The 21239-nt window shown below is 47.9% G+C and overlaps 1 protein-coding gene across 4 annotated transcripts in view; it reads left to right on the plus strand.

The window, feature by feature from the left end:
* GTF2IRD1 (GTF2I repeat domain containing 1) overlaps positions 1-21239 on the plus strand; it is a 205201-nt gene that overhangs the window by 93687 nt on the left and 90275 nt on the right. For all 4 annotated transcript variants that reach the window (XM_075904296.2, XM_075904297.2, XM_075904298.2 and 1 more), the window contains exon 4: positions 10647-10793. In XM_075904296.2, the coding sequence (XP_075760411.2) occupies positions 10647-10793 (147 nt within the window). The remainder of the gene's footprint in view (positions 1-10646; positions 10794-21239) is intronic.

Raw genomic sequence — 21239 nt, forward strand, 5'->3', positions numbered from 1 at the left:
TCCCTTGGTTCCTGTTCTCTTTGCCCTTTAAGATTCCCCATTCGTCTCTTGCCTGCTGTTTCCAGAGTAAGGGTTTCTCTCCACGACGCTGGGGATCGACGCTGCAGTGACCGATCCACCGGCCGTCGATTTATTGCATCTGTTTAAACGTGATGCATCCATCCCTGAGCGCTCTCCCGTCGACGCCGGCACTCCACCAGGACGAGGAGAGTAGCTGGCGTCCACGAAAGAGCAGCCCCGGCCGACCTTACTGCACACAAGGCACCGCGATAAGTATGTCAACTTTAGCTATGCTGTTTGTGTAGCTGAAGCCATGTAGAATAGATTGGTGTGGGAGTTAGTGTAGACAAAGCCTACGGTTGTTCATGCCTCAATGCATGTCAATTGAGTGGTAAATGTTGCTGTGGCTTTCAGACGTGGCCACCATTTGCTAGTGTCAGGACTGAATGCTCCAAAGTATCTTCAGTTCTCATTCAGGTCAGTACCAGAATGACCCAGAACGGGGCCTGTTGTTCGCAGTGGTATCGGACAGTTGGATCGGCTCTCCCACCTACACCACCCCAGCATCACTTTAAAGCATGGTTACTCAACATGCAGACCGTGGCCTGTTTGTGTGTGCCCCGCGGTGCAGTTTGAGTTTACACGGGGCTCAACATGTGGCACGCAGGTGGGAGCCAGAACAAAAAAGTCATCAATATATTGGTTTTCTGTCAATATGCTTTTTAGTAGTTAAATTCCTGGACTGACATTGCTCATTCAAAGTGCTGTCAGGTGGGTGGAAATCGGGTAACTATTGCATTTTATTAATATCAGCAGAACTAACTTACAAGGGGCCTGCGTGTTGTGTAGTTTTGCCTCAATCTTCGTATTCATGCCCCTCAGTGTGAAAAGCTATTTACATACATTTGCATATATATTTGCATGTCTATGCAGCCACACTTAAGATGCGGCCCTCGGCATGTCCTGTGAGTATCATTGTGAGGATCCAAAGTTGAGTAGCCCTGCTTTAAAGTAAAATTGCAGAGCCGGGAAGGAAAAGCAGATTCCCATGTAAAATCAGATCACTTCTTCAGAGCTCAAAGGAGTTTGTGAGCAACGTTGGTGGAAGAAACGCTCGCAAGGGGCCCGGTCTCCTCTCGTGTACGCCAGTGGAAGCAGGCACCAATCAGTGGAGCTGTGTGCTTGTGAGACTAGAATCAGTTCCAGGAATGAGGCTCTCCTTTGCTTTCGGCTTCGCTCATGGAAGGAACCTAGAGCCCCTCACCCGCAGGAGGAAGCCTTTGGAGAGGAATTTGCTCAATATCAGCAACCTGGGCCCGGTGGTGACCCTGGCCTGACCCTTCTAGAGCAGAGTTGCCGAACTTCAGAGCAGCCACCTTTATCACCCTGGGTGGACGGAGAACCACAGAGCTGTATGGTCTTGCGTGAAGGGAAAGTTCTGGGGTTCATAGCAACCCCCCCCCACACACACACCTATTTTCATGACCATTCGAGTGTCCGTTTTATGTAGGCTTCACACCTGCACTATTTAAGTGAAGGGGAGTCTCTAGTGATTTCACTGGGAGCAGGGTCAAGGCTGAATGACTACATTGCCCTGGTTCGGCCGCCTTGAGTCACATCCTGCCACTAGGCAGACTCGGGTTGGCAGGTGTCCGGTATTCTACTGGACAGTCTGGTATTTGCGCTCTTTGGCCAGTAAAAAAAAAAACAGAGAATACCAGACAAGTGCAATGTCCGGTGTTCCTTGATTTTTCCAGCTGCGCACCGGACGGAAGCCTGGCGTGGGCTGGGGGAGTGGCTGGGAGGCGGGGCCCCGATCCGTGCTGGGAGCCTGGGAGTGCCAGCTGGGAGGTGGGGCCGCGATCGCCGGTCTGGGCCCGTCAGAAGGGGTGCGGGGAAATGGCTGGGAGAGGCAGTACTTATTATCTTGCGCTCCTTTTGCTTGACCAAAATACCGCGTGTCCAGTATTTTTGGGGGGGACCCTAGGCAGAACTGCCCTCTGGTCAGAGAGGGAACACGCTGATTTGCACCAGCTGAGGCTTGGGCCCCAGGTCTTCTGCTTGGCCTGGAATGAGATGGGTGCCGTGAGAATTCTGAGCTGATTGAGACGAGAATTGGGGTGGGGGACGGCAGTTCCCGTGGGTGGCAGGCACTGTACAGGCGCCCTGGATTCCTACACTGCGTTTCCCTGACAGCTCCTTCCTCCGGCAGACAAATACGGCAGCAGGTACACAGGGAAGAGCAGAAAAGATTCTGAAATCTCCTGTTTGGTCCGTTCCAAATCCCGGAGGGGAATGCAGAAGCCCCGCACAGATTCTTCAATTCACTTTTGACGGTGCAGCTTTCAACCCTGGGACTTGGAGCTGCACCCCCTTCGAAGTCCTTGACACCAGCCCAAAAGAAGAAAAGGGCACAGAAGGAGAGAAGCTCTGCTCTTGTTTGTGATGAGCAGCTGGGGCATTTCACAGCGGTTAAGCAGGTGCAGTATTCGCCAGCAAGGAAAGGGCAGGCTGTGCCTCTGAGGGGGAAGAAAAAACACTCGGAGTTGCTGCACATGTTTGCTGAGCTCAGGGAGGTGGAAGACACCGGGGCGGAGGATGCAAACAAAGCTAGCAGGCACTGCTGACTGAGGAGCTGGTCTTCCCAATCGCTTCACTGAGGTACTTTCGTTTGGACGGCTTTGGAATTGTGCTCCGCTTCTGAAGAATGTTTTGAAGCTTGGCACAGCTTGATTGGAGAGATAGCAGACAGCTTGAGAGAGCTGTAAAATGCAGCTGGAAACATTAAAGTCTGTTCTAAGTTAACTTCTATGAAAAGCTTTTTAAAAAAAAAAAAAAAAAAAGGCTTGAACATCAAATACTGAGGAAGACATGAAAAGACCCTACTGCCTGTTGGCTTTTCCCTCCGATATAGCTTCACACTAACCCCCTTCCTCCCCCCGCACTATTGTTCTAGTATCTTCTAAGAAGATGGAAATTTACATTTATTTTCCTACAGGCTTTGTCCATTTTCCATTTGGGAATTCTCGTTGCTGGAGTTGCGTTATCTTCACTTGAACTCCTCATGTAGTGTAGACCCGGCCATAGTAAGAAATGGTCCTGACCCCAAAGAGTTTCCTAAGACCCAACACCCTCCAACCTCCTCCACCCCATGCTCTATGCCCTTTGACCCTTTAAACTCTAACCCCTAAAGCCCATCCCAACACCCTCTTGCCCCATGACCCCACAATGCTCGTACCCCTTGGACCCCACCCCACCCTTCCCAGAGTGAGGCTGCCCCCTCTAGGAAGCGTGGCTATTACTGCCGTGCATGTAGGGAGAGTGACTGTTGGCAGTGCGCACGCTCCCTCCCCCTTCGCACCCTCTCCCTCCCCAAGCACATCCTACTCCCCCTTCAGTCAGCACAAGGATTCCCATGGAGTTGGATTCCCTGTCTTGCCACAAACTTCCTGAGTGTCCTTTGTCAAGTCGCTTATGGTAACACTTTCACAAGTGACTGAGGCACTTAGGAGCCTCCAGCCGACTGACTCTCAATGACTTACACTCCTCAGTCACCTCCGTGTTTGGGTCCGTGCAGAAGAGGCGGTTGGGGGGGCAAGGAGCCCCGGCTGGGCCGCCATCTTGCCTGGGGGTAGTGGAGGAGGAGGCAGGGAGGTGCCTCTTGCTCTGCCGCCACCTCTGCCCCAGCGCTACTGGCGGGCAAAATCTCCGGCAGCCACCGCAGCCCAGCAGCCAGCGCTTCGCAAACTGGCACTGGTCTGCAGACCGGAGATGGGAACTGCTGATCTAGATCACCCCTGGCAGATGTATGTGTAATCTGCTCTTAAATAACTGCATTGATGGAAATTACACAGCCTCCCTAGGCAATTTATTCCAGTGTTTAACTACCTTGCAGTTAGGAATTTTGTCTTTATGTCCAATCTAAACCTCCCTTACTGCAATTTAAATCCATTGCTTCTTGTCCTGTCCTCAGAGGCTAAGGAGGATAATTGTTCTCCTTCTTCCTTATAACACCCTTTTAGGTGCTTGAAAACTGCTCTCATGTCGCCTTTTAATCTTCTCTTTTCCAAACGAAACAAGCCCATTTCTTTCAGTCTTCCTTCATAGCTCATGTTTTCTAGACCTTTAATCATTTTTGTTGCTCTTCTCTGGAACTTCTCCAGTTTCTCCACATCTTTCCTGAAATGTGGTGTCCAGAACTGGAGACAGCACTCCACGTGAGGCCTTCTTGTGTTTTGCTCACAACATTCCCCTGAATGCATCCCAAAATGATGTTTGCTGTTTTGCCAGTCTCACACTGTTGACTCCTATTTAGCTTGTGGTCCATTATGATCCCTAGATCCCTTTCTGCCATCCTCCTTCCTAGACAGTCGCTTTCCATTCTGTAAGGCTATGTCTAGACTGCAGGCTTCTTTCGAAAGAGGCTCTTTCGAAAGCATCTTTCGAAAGAGCCTCTTTCGAAAGATTGCGTCTAGACTGCAGGCGGATCTTTCGAAAGAGAAATCCGCTTTTTCGAAAGAGAGCACCCAGCGAGTCTGGATGCTCTCTTTCGAAGACGGCCTCTTTACATTGAAGAACGCCTTCTTTCGAAAGAGGAACTTTCGAAAGAAGGCATTCTTCCTCGTAAATTGAGGTTTACCGCCATCGAAAGAAAAGCCGCGTTCTTTCGAAATAATTTCGAAAGAACGCGGCTTGAGTCTGGACGCAGGGGAAGTTTTTTCGGGAAAAGGCTACTTTTCCCGAAAAACCCTGAGTCTGGACACGGCCTAAGTGTGAAACGAATTGTTCCTTCCTAAGTGGAGCACTTTGCATTTGTCCTTATTAAACTTCATCCTGTTTACCTCAGACCATTTCCCTAGTTTGTACAGATCATTTTGAATTTTGACTCTATCCTCCACAACACTTGCAACCCCTCCCAGCTTGGTGTCATCCTCAAACTTTATAAGCGTACCCTCTATGCCAGGGGTGGAGAACCTCAGGCCTGGGAGCCAGATGTGGCCCTCCGCTTGCCTGGATATGTTCCCCTCAGGCTCAGGGCCCTTCCCCCCAGCACTGGGGAACCTGCTGCCCCACTGTGGGGCTGGAGCACACAAAATCTACTAGGCTGTCCCCGCTCCCAGACTCTAGTGTGCAAGAGGAATGTGGGGAACGTCTTTCTCCTCAGTTGAGGGCCACATCAGTGAGGTTTTTTTTTCCTTCTCACTTGTGTGTGGCTCCTGACTGATTTTTCTGTGGGTCAGTGGCCCTGGGTTACCCACCCTGCTCTATGCCATTATCTAAATCATTGATGAAGATACTGAACAGAACTGGACCCAAAACTGATCCCTGTGGAGTCCCACTTGTAATGCCTTTCCAGCACGACTGTGAACCATTGGTAACTGGTTGGATAACTGTTCTCAGAGAGTAGTTATGCATCCACCTTATAGTAGCCCCGTCTATGTTATATATCCTTAGTTTATTGATAAGAGTGTATCAGACACTTTACTAAAGTCTAGATATACCAGTCAGAGAAAGCTATTGGGTTGGTTTGACATGATTTGTTCTTGACAAATCCATGTTGACTGTTATTTATCACCTTATTATCTTCCAGATATTTGCAGATGGATTCCGTAATTACTTGCTGCATTTTCATTCCTGGCAGAGAAGTTAAGCCAACTGGTCTGTGGTTTCCTGGGCCATCCTTATTTCCCTTTTTATAGATAGGCACTAGATTTGCCCTTTTTCCATTCTTCTGGAATCTTTCCCAAGATGATAGCTAGTGACTCAGATATCTCCTCGACCAGCTCCTTGAGTATTCTCGGATGCATTTAATCAGGCCCTGGTGACTTGAAGACATCTCACTTTTTAAAGTAATTTTTAACTTGTTCTTTTCCTATTTCAACTTCTAAACCTACCCAGTTTTCACTGGCATTCACTACGTTAGGTGTCCAGTCACCACCAATCTTCTTGGTGAAAACAAACACGAAGAAGTTGTTAAGCATCTCTGCCATTTCCACCTTTTTTGTTATTGTTTTTCCCTTTTCATTGAGCAGTGGGCCTACCCTGTCCTTGGTTTCCCCCTTGCTTCTAATATATTTGTAGAATGTTTTCTTGTTACCCTACTAGCTCAGTAGCTAGACTGAGCTTATTTTGTGCCTTTGCCTTTCTTGCCCCTACATACCTCGTGCTACCCACCCCCAGGGAACTCCTGCCTCTTATCCACCCCACTGCTCCCTGTCCTCTGGCAGGAGCTTGGGGACCAGTTTGTGAGGTCAGAACGGCCAGATGTGGCCCACGGGTCATAGTTTGCCCCTTCTAACTTAAATGGTTTAAAAACCAATGTAGTTAGCATGAACCTTGTGTGGCCAGACTTATATTGATTTGGTGTGTCCCTGTAACTTGTACTGCCGCAAGACAAGTGTGCGTATTCCAGGTTCAAATGGATAGGTGAGTGGTTCTGGACCAATTTAACTTTGTTAATTTAAAATAGCGCTTTTAGGGCATGTCTAGACCATGCGCGGCTTCTGAAAGAAGATATGCAAATTCGGCTAGAATTTGCATATCTTCTTCCGTTTTTTTCTCGGAAGAGGCTTTTCTCGTATTTGGCCCATCTACATGGGGCTAAATATTGGAACCCCCCCTTTCAAAAGCCCCCTGTAAACCTTGTTTTAGGAGGAATAAGGGGGCTTTCGAAAGAGGGTTTTTTCCCGATATTTGGCCCCATGTAGACAGGCCAAATATCAGAAAAGCCTCTTCTGGGGGAAAAAACGGAAGAAGATATGCAAATTTGATCCGAATTGGCATATCTTCTTTCGGAAGCTGCGCATGATCTAGACGTGCCCTCAGTTACACTGTTGCAACTTTTGTGTGTTAACCAGGCCAAAATGCAAATGTGATATTACTGTGAATGCTCCCTGACAAAGCAGCTCCTCAGATGCCGAAAGGAGCCCTGCTCTCTGCTATAACGCTGTCCTTGTGCTTACCAGAGTCTGTTCTCTCTGCCTGTCCCATACTCCCAGACTCTGCTTTGCTACTTGTGTTGCCTTTCACGTGGTAGTGAGCACCTGAGACTCTTGACTCGGGAGCAGCAGGGCACGGTAACTGGAGCTTCAGTTATCGCTGTGCATTTTGGTCGCTGCCTTGCTGCCTTCTCTGGCTGGTGTTTAACCACAGCTGGATTTAAAAAGCAATTACTCGGGTTTCCTATTTGCATAGAGGATTGTGTCAGACAAAAGCAGAAGGGATCCTTAAGCAATCCAACGGCATCCAGGCCAATCACTGGCAGGAGGCTGCAGGCCGTGATGACAGAGTTAGTCCTTTTGCCACTGAAAATCTCTTATGAGTAGGTTTGGAAAGGATGGCAATAATGTACGTGTGGTGTTTCATTTTCTGGGCATTTAGGGATGCAAGGAAATTGTTGCTGACTCTATGCTATAGCTGAGGTTTAATGGGGGAATTAGCAGGGTGTAGCTGGTATTATGGAACTACGCAACACTGAAGAGTAAGAAAGCTTTCAAGGAAGGGGGATTTGCTTTTTCAGAAAGACCGAGGGCTAAGCAGATTGAACCCAGTGAAAAGAAGCCCGCTGGCCAATTAATCACAAAAGTTTCAATGAAGCTGAGCGTGTGAAATCAGGAAAAGAGGTTGGCATATCCGGGATTGGCGTGGGCGGGTGAGTTTTGGCTCTTTCATGATTGATCATGAGAGAACACTGTAGTTCTGAACCTTGCTCTGTTCTTTGATGGTGGCTGGACTCTTCGGGCTGTGTGCCTAGAGCGGGATGGGGAGGACGTGGGATAGGGAGAGGATGCAGCAGGAGCATGGGAGCTGTTTAATATGTGTATTGGGCCCAGTTATGGTTTGAATCAGTGGCACTGAGGGTGCGTCTGCACTGCACCCGTAGCTCAAAGTAAGTATGCAAGTTGAGCTATGGAAATTGTGGAGCTTATTTCACTTGTATTTTGAAATAGCTAATTTTGAAAGTTAATTTCAAAATAGAGCGCTGTTCTGAAACAACCCCTGATCCTTGTGGAACGAGGTTTACAGGGACGTCCGAGTAGCATGCCGGTTATTTCGAAAGCTATTTCGAAATAACGGGCACGCTGTCAAGACACAGAATACGGTATTTCAGGATACCGGAAGTATGCTGAAATAGTGCCGCAGTGTAGACATACCTTGAGAGACGGTCTTCTATGTATTGGAGTTTCTTTGCATGGCTTCACATGCTCTTGTAACTTTCCTGTGTGGCTTTTTGGAATTTGCAGGATTTTCTGTCATTAAAAAAACAACAACACCCCAAACCAATCCATTTGGAGGGAAAATCACTTAATGCAGTAAATAAAGGGGGTGTATAGTCCGGTCTCTGGTGCCTTCTTTCTGCGCTGCTTCCAAGGTGCAATGCTACAGGGCCACTGACAATTATGCTGCTTTGCCAGTGTTCAGGGTCTTGTCTATATTCTGAAAGCAAGGGTCCCTAATAGTCCATTGGATGGAGGGACTGGTGTAGATAGGACTTGGGTGACTTTACTGCTGTGTCCTCTGTGCCTGCTCTGAGCAAGGTTATCAAGGACCCATGTCCTATTGTGACACTATCTTGGAGCTCCTGGGACTTCAGGTTCCCTTGTTAACCGTCTGCTTTAGCACGAGAGAGAGGAGCTGCTGCTACAACAGGGGATGATCCCTGTTACCCCAGTGTGTTAGCTACCCCTGGCACACTTCTCAGATTTTTGTCAGCCCTTACAATGCCTTGCAGGTAGTACTTGGTGCACTCCGTTTCCTGAGCCTTCTGGAAGAGAATTGCCCTGTGGTACCTAGCCCATCTCTGGACACATAATAATGACCAAATCTGCAGCCTCCAAACAACCAGGTACTCGCCAGCTTTCTTGAGTCATAAGAACGGCCATACTGGGTCAGACTAAAGGTCCATCTAGCCCAGTATCCTGTCTGCTGACAGTGGCCAATACCAGATGCCCCAAGGGGAGGGATCACAACAAGTAATCCTCACATGATCCCTCTCCTGTCACTTGCCTCCAGAGAAACAGAGACTAGGGACACCATTCCTACCCATCCTGACTAATAGCCATTGATGGACCTAACCTCCACAAATCTATCTAGCTCTTTTTTGAATCCTGTTAGAGTTCTAGCCTTCACCACATCCTCTGGCAAGGAGTTCCACAGGTTGACTGTTTACCACTAAGAATTCAGACTTGTGATAGAACCGTTCAAGTGATGCTGAGACAAGGTGCGTCTACATAGCAGGGCGTAACTCGAAATAAGTTCCCCAAATTGAGCAACGTCAATTGCGTAGCTTAATTAGAAATTGGGAGCGTCTACGCAGCACTTATTTTGAAATAGAGCACTCTTCCTTTGACTTCCCTTACTCCTCGTACAATGAGGGTTACAGGAGTCATAGTAAGAAGTCCTCCAGCTTGACAGTATTTCGACGCTGCTTGGAAATAACTGCCTGCTGTGTAGACATGAACTAAGTTATTTTGAAATAATGTTGCTCTGTAGACGTACTCTCAAGTAGTCGGAAGAGATATGATTACAACTAAAGCAAAAGCATCACATGCTTCTAAGAGACTGACCATCATTTTAGCAGGCTGAAATTATTGTCTAAATTCCATTTCTCACCGAAAGTGACCCCCTTGGGTCTCCAGCCCCCTACTCCAGGATCCAGCTTTCATTGTACCATTCGTTCTTCTTCCTCTGTCATGGATCACCGAGGAGAGGGGGGCTCCTGTTCCTTTTCCTTTTGCGTTAATATGCAGAAGCAGCTTTCTTTGAGTTGGAGTTCCATCACGCTTGATTTACATTGGAGACCTAAGCCTATGGGTTAAATCAACATTACTCTGGGAAAACTTGTTTATCTGCTTGATGGGGTTACATAGTTGAAACACGTGTTCAGTACAGATCCACACTTCGCGAATAACCAGCGTGCACACAGCTTGCAGTACTTGCGGTGGCCAGTAGGAGATGCACTTTTGAACCCCGTACAGGACATTTTGTTGGGATAAATGCTGCATGAGGTCTTATGGGAGTTGCTGGTACACAACAGTGAGCCTTTTGCCAGTGTATTTGCCAGAGGCATTTTGGCTCTTACATAGCCACAATAGCATTTCCAAGTGCAAAGGTGGGACGTTTTTCCAAAGCCGCTCTAGGAATGTGGATGCACAATTCTCGTTAATTTCCAGTGGGAGCTTGGTTTCCAAATCCCCTACGCAGATGGGAGAACCATGCCCTTGCTGGGTCACTTCTCGCCCCGTGCGAGTTGTGCTCAGGTAGGAATACCCTGGTGCATGGTGTTGTGTTGTCCCTCAGCTCAGGGGTGGATTTGACTGCCAGTGCTGGATCCGAAGGGGTGTATAGGGACTTGGGCAGTTCTACGGGATTGGGATGAGTTTTATCCCCAGGAATACACTGCATAGCTGGAGAGCGGAGTGGTGGCAGCCATCTTCGGCTTTTGCTGGAATTTTAGGCACGTTGAAGTTGTGAAACCCAGGCCTTTTAAAGCCAGAATGCTTGACAAGCAAATCTGCCAGGGACCATGAATCCAGTGGGCATCATGGTCAGTTAACGGAGATGGAGGGAGCCATCATGATCAAACCCCACCCCCCTCTTCTGGGCACTCCCACTTTCTCTCTCTCTCTCTCTCTCTCTCTCTGCAGGAGGTCAGCAGAGGAAAGAGCAGGAGGCAGACTTCCAGAAGAAGGCCAAGGAGTGTGGCCGGAGCATCCCAAGGGTCTCCCCGCATCAGGGATCAGACGTTTACCTACTCAGGAAGATGGTAGAGGAAGTGTTTGATGTGCTTTATAGTAAGAATCTTCACATTTCCATCGGAGGGGTGGGTATTCCAGTGTGCGTGAAGGGACTGAGCCCACTAACAGCTGCAGGCCCCGTTATCACCTTGGCACGCTGAGAAACTGGGCCCGTATATACTGTCTACTGCATCGTTCAACCCTGTTCTGATTTAGCCGTTACATGGTGACTCCTCATGAGGGTGTTCAGCCTCACTTCAGCACAACGCTCAGCACATGGTTGGCTTTAATTTTAAGCATGTACTTACACCCATCGCTGTTTGGCAAAGCCCTAATGCCTTCAGGAATTTGCTCCTTGACGCAGTTGTCGTAATGCCCGTTGACTGACATGCGGGGGCGAGTAGGGATAGATTACACCCCAGGTTTGTGTGCTTTCTTGGAGCTGGCCCTCACAGCCCCATCCTGCACCCCACTGAAGTCAATGGCCCTTTTGTCATGGGGTGAGCACGGGAGATAGCACATTACGGAGGGAATTTCTATAGTGTTACAGACATGAAGCGTACATAATGCTGACGCCATTGTTGCAGTGCATTGAAACCAAGGGGCCTAGCTGTTACATTTTCCTCCGTGGAAAGGCCCTAGAAGAATATTCCACGGCTCGTTAGCTAAATGCGCCAGTGAATAAATTAATATGGGGGGAGGGGGGATAGAAATGCTGTCCCTGCAGCATTCTCAGCCTCATGCTACATTCCCAGCGTATTTTTCAGAATGTGCTTTTTATCCGGCATGTGCCTTTTGAGGGGCTTATGATGCCAAAATTGACTTTTTAAGAGAAAAGATGATTTTTCTTAAAAGCCAGGCCTGCAACCTGCTCTCTGGGAGGCAAACTAGTTTGGTTCCAGCTCATATATCTTGCCCAGTAACAAAGATGCTGCAGTTAAGATATAGCTGACACACGGGTGCTGACGTAACCCACCAAAGACTACGTGTTCAAGGTCCCTTGCTGTGCCAGATTCACCGAGAATGGGAGTTATTACAACCCTACATAGAGAGCTTTAGCTTAAACTATAGCCATTTAGCATTTTAGATCTGGAATCCCTGGTTTAAGCCCCAGATGTTGGTCAAGATGGCGGCCGCTGACGTGCAAAATTAGACAAAGAACGGAAGAGTGGTTATACCGGGTTAGGCCAAAGGTCCATCTAGCCTACAGTGGCCAATGCCAGGTACCCCAGAGGGAATGAACAGAACAGGCAATCATCCAGTGATCCCTCCCCTGTCACCCATTTCCAGTTTCTGACAAACAGAGGCTAGAGGCACCATTCCTACCCACCCTGGTTAATAGCCATTGATGGACCTAATCTCCACAGAAACATAGAGTTGGAAGAGACCTCAGGAGGTCAGTGAGGCCAACCCCCTGCTAAAATCAGGACCAATCCCAACTAAATCATCCCAGCCGGGGCTTTGTCAAAACTCTAGGGATGGAAATTCCACCACCTCCCTAGGGAACCCATTCCAGTGCTTCATCACCCTCGTAGGGAAATAGCTTTTCTTAATATCCAACCTAGACCTCCCCCACTGTAACTCAAGACCATCGCTCCTCATTCTGCCATCTGTCACCACTGACAACAGCCTCTCTCCATCCTCTTTGGAACCTCCCTTCAGGAAGTGGAAGGCTGCTCTCAAATCCCCCCTCACTCTTCTCTTCTGTAGATTTACCAATCCCAAGTTCCTCAGCCTCTCCTCGTAAATCATGTGCTCCAGCCTCTAATGATTTTTGTTGCTTTCTGCTGGACTTTTTCCAATGCATCCATGTTCTTTCTGTAATGAGGGGCCCAGAACTGGACGCAGTACTCCAGGGGTGGCCTCACCAGTGCTGAATAAAGGGGAATAATCACTTCTCTAGATCTGCTGGCAATGCTCCTCCTAATGCACCCTAATATGCCTCTAGCTTTCTTGGCGACAAGGGCACACTATTGACTTATATCTAGCTTCTCATTCACTGTAACCCCCAGGTCCTTTTCTGCCAAACTGTTGCTTAGCCCGTCAGTCCGCAGCCTGTAACAATGCTTAGGATCCTTCCATCCCAGATGCAGGACTTGGCACTTGTCTTTGTTGAACCTCATCAGATTTCTTTTGGCCCAATCCTCCAATTTGTCTAGATTACTCTGGACCCTATCCCTGCCCTACAGCTTTTCTACCTCTCCCCCTAGTTTAGTGTCATCTGCAAACTTGCTGAGTGTGCAACCCATCCCCTCGTCCAGGTCATTAATAAAGATGTTGACCAAAACTGGCCCCAGAACCGACCTTTGGGGCACTCCACTTGATACCAACCAGACACTGAGCCATTGATCACTACCTGTTGAGCCTGACAGTCTAGCCAACTTTCTATGCTCCGTACAGTACATTTATCCAATCCATGCTTCCTTAACTTGCTCACAAGAATACTGTGTGAGACTGTATCAGAAGCTTTGCTAAAGTCAAGGTATATCATGTCCCTCGCCTTCCCCATATCCACAGAGCCAATTACTTTGTCATAGAAGGTAATCAGGTTGCTCAAGCATGACTTGCCCTTGGTGAATCCACGTTGATTGTTTTTGATCACATTCCCCTCTTCCTAGTGTTTCAAATGGATTCCTTAAGGATCCCCTCCATGATTTTTCTGGGCCTGAGGTGAGGCTGACCAGTCTGTAGTTCCCTGTATTGTCCTCCTTCTCTTTTTTAAAGATGAGCACTACACTTGCCTTTTTCCAGTTGTCTGGAACCTCCCGCAATTGCCACGAGTTTTCAGAGTTAGTGGCCAAAGACTCTGCAATGACATCTGCCAACTCCCTCAGTACCCTTGGATGCATTAGATCCGACATTAGATTTGCGTATGTCAGGCTTTTCTAAATGGTTCTTAACCTTTCTTTCTCCACTGAGGACTGCTCACCTCCTACTGCGCTGCCTAGTGCAGCGGTCTGGGAGCCGACCTTGTCTGTGAAGACAGAGGCAAAAAAAACATTGAGCACTTAAGCTTTTCCCACATCATCTGTCACTAGGTTACCTCCCTCCATCCAGTAAGAGTCCCACACCTTCCCTGACCACCCTCTTATTGCTAACATGCCTGTAGAAACCTTTCTTGTTACTTTTCATGTCCCTCGCTAGCTGCAATTCTAGTTGCGCTTTGGCATTCCTGATTACACCCCTGCCTGCTCAAGCAATGTATTTATACCCCTCCCTAGTCATCTGTCTAAGTTTTCACTTCTCGTGAGTTTCTCTTTTGTGTTTAAGCTCACCAAGGATTTCAGTGCTAAGCCAAGCTGGTCGTCTGCCATATTTTCTTTACTTACTGTGCATCAGGGTGGTTTGTTCCTGCACCTTCAATAAGGCTTCTTTAAAATACAGTCAGCTCTCCTGGATTCCTTTTCCGTTCATGTTAGCATCCCAGGGGTCCTGCCCATCAGTTTCCTGAGAGAGTCAAAGTCTGCTTTTCTGAAGTCCAGGGTGTGTATTTTGCTGCTCTCCTTTCTCTCCCTGTTTGTGAGCAGCAGCTCAAGCTGCGCATGGCCCCTGGTTTTTGCTGTCAGCACTTTTACACTAGGAAGTTGCCCCCAACAATCTCCTGAAACTTCCTGGGTTTTCTGTGTGTGGCCAAATTGGTCTCCCAACAGATGTCAGGGTGATTGAAGTCCTGTATGAGAAGCAGGGTCTGTAATCTGGAAGCTTCTGTTAGTTGTTTGACTGTGCCAGGGCTTCCAATTCTTCCTGCTTGTTCCTCAGGCTTCTTGCATTTGAGTACAGACATGAATTTATCTAGCTCTTTTTTGAACCGTGTTACAATCTTGGACTTCAAAACATCTTTGGCAAGGAGTTTCACAGATTGATTGTGCATTGTATGAAGAAGTATTTCCTTTTTATTTTAAACCTGCTACCCATTACTTTCATTTAGTGACACCTAGTTCTTGTGTTATGGGAAGGAGTAAATAACTCTTCTTCATTCACTTTTTCCATACCAGTCATGATTTTATAGTTCTCTTTTACCAAGCTGAAAAATCAAAGTGTTTTTAATCTCTCCTCATATAGCAGACGTTCCAAATGCCTAATCCACTTTTGTTGCCCTTTTCTGAACCTTTTCCAATGCCAAGATATCTTTTTGAGATGAGGTGACCACATTTGCATGCAGTATTTAAGATATGGGTGCACCATGGATTTATATACAGGCAATAAGGTATTCTTTGTCTTATTTTCTATTTCTTTTTAAATGATGCCCAACATTCTGTTGTTTTTTTTTTACTGATGCTGCAAATTGAGTGGATGTTTTCAGAGAACTAGCCACAATGACTCCAAGATCTTTCTCTTGAGTGGTAACAGCTAATTTAGTCCCCATCATTTTGTATGCATAGTTGGGATTATGTTTTCCACTATGCATTACTTTACATTTATCAACATTAAAATTCATCTGCCATTTTGTTATCCAGTCACTTAGATTGGTGAGATCCTTTTGAAGCTCTTCACAGTTTGCTTTGGACTTAACCATCTTGAGCAGTTTAGTATCATCTGCAAATTTTGCAGCCTCACTGTTTACCCCTTTCTCCAGATCATTAATGAATATGTTGACTAGACTAGACCCCTGCAGAGCACCACTAGTTACCTCTCTCCACTCTGAAAACTGACCATTTATTTCTACCCTTTGTTTTCTATCTTTTAACCAGTTATCAGTCCATGAGAGAACCTTCCTTCTTATCCCATGACAGCTTATTTTGCTTAAGAACCTTTGGTGAGGAACCTTGTCAAAGGCTTTTTGGAAGTCTAAGTACATTACATGCACTAGATCTGCCTTGTCCATAATCTTGTTGATGCCCTCAAAGAACTCTAGTACAGCGTTTTCCTAACTATGGGCTGCGGCCCGGTACCGGACCGCTGGAAAAAAATATCGGGCCTCAGCGTGGTTGCCAGGGTGTTCCGGGCTCCCGTGTGGCACTGGGTCCGCCAAGCCCTTGGCCGACTTGGGTATAACCTGCAGCCGATGTTCCGGCTCCCGGCAGAGGCGTAGCTAGGGGAGATCAGGAGCAGGGGGGAGGGAGAAGAGAGCTGGCCACCAGAAACAGCACTGGACAGGGGAATTGGGGTGGGCTTTGGAGAATTGGGGCGGGAGGCAGCCGGCAGAAGCAGAGCTGGCCGGGGGGCAGGGGACTGGCCGGGAGATCGGGAGGAGGAGTAGGGGAGAAGCAGCTGCTAGAAGCAGAGCTTGCCTGGGGCATCGGAGTTGGCCGGGAGAGATTGTGGGGGCCGTCAGAAGCAGGGCTGCCGGGGGGCGCGAGGTCGGGGGTAGGGAGCTGGCCGGGGAAGATGTAGGGGGAGGGGGGAGAGAAGCGGCAGCCGGAAGCAGGGCTGGATGCAGGCAGCGGGGCTGGCCAAGGAAGATTGGGAGGAGAAGCGGGGAAGAACTGGCAGTCCGGGAGGGGGTTGGGGGAAGTGGGGCTGGCCAGAGGTGCAGTGGGAGAAGTGGGGGGGGAGCAGGACTGACCCGGCCATATGTAGATCTCGGGACGCTGCACCCTTCCCCCCCCCCCCACGCAAAGGACGAGTGAGTCCGGCCTGGGGATTCTATTGTGCCACCCCCACCCCCTCGAGGAGTTGCGAACTGGGTGGCTGGTAGACACACTCATGCAGCCTGAGCACATTTAGCAGCCAGGCCGTTTGAAACTACAGACTTATACATCTAGTAATAATAAAACATACCTCATGAGAAACTATCAGACATGTTATATGTCTGGTATTTTCTCAGTTTGTTTTTTATGTGTTTATATTTTTGGGCTGCAAAAAACAGTACTGAAAAAAAAAAAGGGTTCCAACTAAAGTAAAAAGTTTGGGAAACCCTGGTCTACCCAGCTTTCTGTCTGTCTTACAGTCCATTTATCCAATCCATATTCTTTAACTTGCTGGCAAGAATATTGTATGTGACCATATCAAAAGCTTTGCTAAAGCTGGCACTGGGGGCTTTGGGAGGACCAGAAACAACTTATTTGAATATTCATCATTTGATTAATGAATATGCAAATGAATGTTACCGGTCCTCCAAAAGTTCATGAATGGATTTACTGGTCTGCATATCAAAAAGTTTGGGAACCCCTGATCTAGTAGATTAGTAAAGCATGATTTCCCTTTTCAGAAACCATGTTGGCTTTTCCTCAACAAATCGGCTACGTCTAGACTGGCACGATTTTCTGCAAATGCTTTTAACGGAAAAGTTTTTCTGTTAAAGCATTTGCGGAAAAGAGCGTCTAGATTGGCACGGACACTTTTCCGCAAAGCACTTTTTGCAGAAAAGCGTCCATGCCAATCTAGACGCGGTTTTGCTCAAGAAAGCCCTGATCGCCATTTTCGCCATTGGGGTTTTTTTTGCACAAAACAGTTTTCAGCTGTCTACACTGGCCCTTTTGCGCAAAAGCATTTCTGGAAAAGGGCTTTTACCCAATCAGGAACATTAAAGCATTTGCGCAAGGAGCACTGATTTTGGACAGTAGAAAGTCAGTGCTTTTGCGCAAAATCAAGAGGCCAGTGTAGACAGCTGGCAAGTTTTTCCGTGCTTTTGCGGAAAAACTTGCCAGTCTAGATGCAGCCATCATGTTTATCTATGCATCTGACAATTCTGTTCTTTACTGTAGTTTCATCCAATTGGCCCAGTACTGAAGTTAGACTTACCAGCCTGTAATTGCCAGGATCACTTCTAGAGCCCTTTTTAAAAATTGGTGTCACATTAGCTATCCTCGAGTCATTATGTACAAAAGATGTTTTAAAAGACTTGTTGCAAACCACAGTTCGTAGTTCTGCAACTTCACATTTGAGTTCTTTCAGAACTCTTGGATAAATCCCATCTGGTCCTGCTGATTTATTACTATTTAGTTTATCAATTTGTTCCAGAACCTCTTCTAATGACCACCTAAATCTGGGGCAGTTCCTCAGATTTATCACCTAAAAAGAATGGCTGAGGCTTGGGAATCTCCCTCATGTCCTCAGCCATGAAGACTGATGCAACTAATTCATTTTGTTTTTTCCGCAATGAACCTTGCATGTTCCTTTAGCATTCTGATCATCCAGTGGGCCCCACTGGTTGTATAGCAGGCTTCCTGCTTGTGATGTATTTAAAAAAATGTATTTTTTTTATTTTTTGTCTAGCTGTTCTTCTAATTCCTCTTTGGCCTTCTTAATTTTATTTTTACACTTCATTTGACAGAGTTTATACTCCTTTCAGTTTTCCTCACTGGGATTTAACTTCCACTTTTTAAAGGAAGCCATTTTATCTCTGCCTCATGTTAAAGTCCCTTTCTTCAGACTGTAGGGTGAGCCCAGTTCCATGTTGATCATACCAAGTCATGCTGAGCATGGATGCAGAACCTCAGGCTGGTTCTGCGTCCTATACCTAGTCCTTGAAGTTAACAGTTCTCCTTCTATTTTTATCCTTTAAAGAAAGCTGCCTCCTATCAATGAGGATGGAAAAAAATCACAGAAAATGCTCGTTCAGAAAAATCCCAAATTCCCTCTGGAACCCAATAATCTCTACCCCAACAAAATGACTGATTACCATGGAGTTCTGTTAATCAGACATCAATGATTATTATTGTCTCTCTTTAGTTAAAGCTTGAGCCTCTGCTGAGTTTGCTGAAGGTCACTTGGAAGTTAGCACATTCCTCACGAAAACTCATCGAGGCTGATAATTGGTTGCTATCCACATTATTGGCTTCTTTCCCCTTGTTTGGGAGAGAGGATAGGATGATACTGCAGCTAGCGCAGTGAGGCAAGGAATCAATTAGGGCCTTTCAAGCTAGCCGAGAGCACACTCGCAACGTCGAGGTTCAAAGGTTTGTTTTGAAACGTCTGTTACGGAGTTAATTAAAATGTTATCCATCCGAGCTATGAGGAACACCGACTGCAAGTCACACACCGTCGTTGGGGTTCTTTGAAGGAATTACTTTTCACGAGGACTCGTTGACAGTGCCACACAGTTACGAGGATTTTGTAAAAATCAGTTACAGGTTAAAAAATTATTGACACGAAATAGATCACAGAAAATCCCACAACCCCTTTTAGCTCCCATCACCGGGGTTCTCCCTGTGCCAGCGCAGTGACATGGATTGACATAGCACCAAGAAGAATGAAGAACGAATGTAGTGCTGCGCCTTGCAGCCAGACGTGCTCCGACTATGCGTGCATCGGGAAGCCGAGTCACTGAGCTGTGCATGTCCCTCCAGTACTGTCTCTTTGCTCCTGCTTCCTGCCGCGCGTGCTAGATGTATTGGGGTCTGGGAATTGGACTGGGCTCAGAATTAATTTTGTCAGGAATGGGGAGTTCAAAGTTTTTGAGATTCGCCCATTTTTGGCTACCCAGGTTGAGACCCCTTTAAAATGGTTTCTGGGCAATGTAGAACACTTGTCCTTTGACATAAGGCCCAGGGAAGGCATCTCAGATTGGTCACCTAGAATCACTCGCCTTTTTTGAACATCTTGGTCAAGTGGCCTGAGGTCCCCTTCCAGTGCCAGGGAATGGGAGGAGCAGTTGCCTTCCTGCTGAGGTTTTGCTGGGAGGGATGCAGGGATATTTTTTTGCAATTCTGTTACTGTGACGTTTGCTGTTGAAGCAGGAGTAGCAAGGTGGGTACGGTATGGAACCAGGAAATACAGGCTCTCTTCAAGTGCTTGCTTGTGTCCATTCCAGTGGGGGGGAGAGGAGGTGCATGCGTCCCAAAGCTTTTCCCTTAGTGGTATCTGTCGAGTCGGCTATGGAGCAACCTGGAGTGTCCCCCTCATAGCAGTGTATTAGATCCGTGCTGACCTGCCTCCTGCTCAGTTCCTTCTTACACCAGTGATGGTCGTTGGAGCAGTTCAGTCTGTAGCAGGGCTGCTTGATATGCGGCGCAGTTTGGGTTTACGGGGGACTCAACATTTGGCCCATTGGTGGGATCCTTTGAACACAGCAGTGCTTCTCCCAGGCAGCGTGAGCGCTGAAAGATGCAGCGGATGGGTTGGCTGGAACACACAGGTAGAGGGAGTCAGCGTTTCTAGCCCCCAGGGAGGAAGTGCTGGGAGCATGGGGCATTGGGGGAAGTGCTTTGTATTCATGCCTGTCAGTGTGAAAGAAACTATTTGCATATATTTGCATGTATATGCAACTGTAACTGCTACTGGGCAGATTTGAACTTAGGATCTCAGTATAGGCACCGCTACCCTCTGAGCTAAAAGCCAGCTGGCTCCCAACCCGTGCTGTAGAGGTCTCTTGGTCTTATCTATTGCTGTGGTCTAGGTGCCACTGCATGGGACAGTGAACCACACTAGGTGTGTGGGTTACACAACCACACTTCAGTTGCGGCCCTCGGTATGTGCTGCGAGTATCATTGTGGCCCCCGGGTCCTCCAAAGTTGAGTAGCCCTGGTCTATAGCAATTGTGAGTGCCTACCTAGTGGTTCTCTGATAGTTGTGTATTTCTGAGAGTTGTGGTTGTAGTTTCATAGTTAGCAAACCTTACTTTGAGGGGTTCCCCGCTTAGTTTTCCCTTGATCCTGGGGTATGCCTTGGTCTTGGGTTTGTCCTCTGAGAGCTGCAGGGAAACTCTGCCCAGAGGCTACCCACATGCGGCTTGTCTTCAGTGCCTGGGAGAAGGTCATCAAACGGACAAGTGCTCTATTTACAGGAGCTTTAGACCCAGGACAAAGAGGGAGCAGAGCTGTCACCTGACGTGCCTCTTAATGGAGTTGACTCTTCCCCTTCAGCGGGTACCAGGACACCGGCATCAGCATAGCATCAAAAAAGGACTCTTGCATCAGCTGGAGCCTGCTGCACTGCTCACAGACCCCCGTGCTGTATAAGAAGACAAGGGTGTACAGGGCTTGGTTCCCCATCAAAAAGCCACAAGGGGATCCCAGGTTTGTGTGCCCCACGTTGGGATACACCCAGCCGGGCCCTCAGAGCCTGGCTGTCTTGACTCCGGCCCTGACAGGAGGTCCGTTGAGTCTGGCGCCAGACGACTCCCCAGCTCGGGAGAAGTTGGAAGATGAAACTAATCTGCACTCCATGCCGGATACTTCGAGGCCTTGTGGGACCTTTATTGCAATTGAAGCCGTATTGTGGATCACGTCCCGCATGAGAACATGCTAAGCCCAGGATTCCCCACACAGGCCCCTGTTCAAGATCCGTGCAGGGCAGCAACGTGGTCTTCCATCCAGACCTTCGCCTTGCACTGTGCCGTCCCCCGACAGGCAAGGACGAGGCAGCCTGTGGCAGGGCAGTCCTACAATCGACAACCAGGCATACCCCTCCTCCAAAGAAACTGCTTAGGAGTCGCCTACTGGCATGGACAGGAGTAAGCACTTGAAGGGAAAAACAACGGTTACTTTACCTCTTGTAACTGTGGTTTTGCACAGGAGGAACTGGGCCGGTGGCAGGTCTGCAGGGACCCATAGACACCCTCATGAAAGTGCCACTCCAGAGGGCTCCACAGCCAATCCAATGAATACCACTAGGCCAGCG

This window comes from Pelodiscus sinensis, chromosome 21 (genome assembly GCF_052426305.1).
Source record: "Pelodiscus sinensis isolate ZL-2025 chromosome 21, ASM5242630v1, whole genome shotgun sequence".
In the NCBI taxonomy this organism is placed as follows: domain Eukaryota; kingdom Metazoa; phylum Chordata; order Testudines; family Trionychidae; genus Pelodiscus; species Pelodiscus sinensis.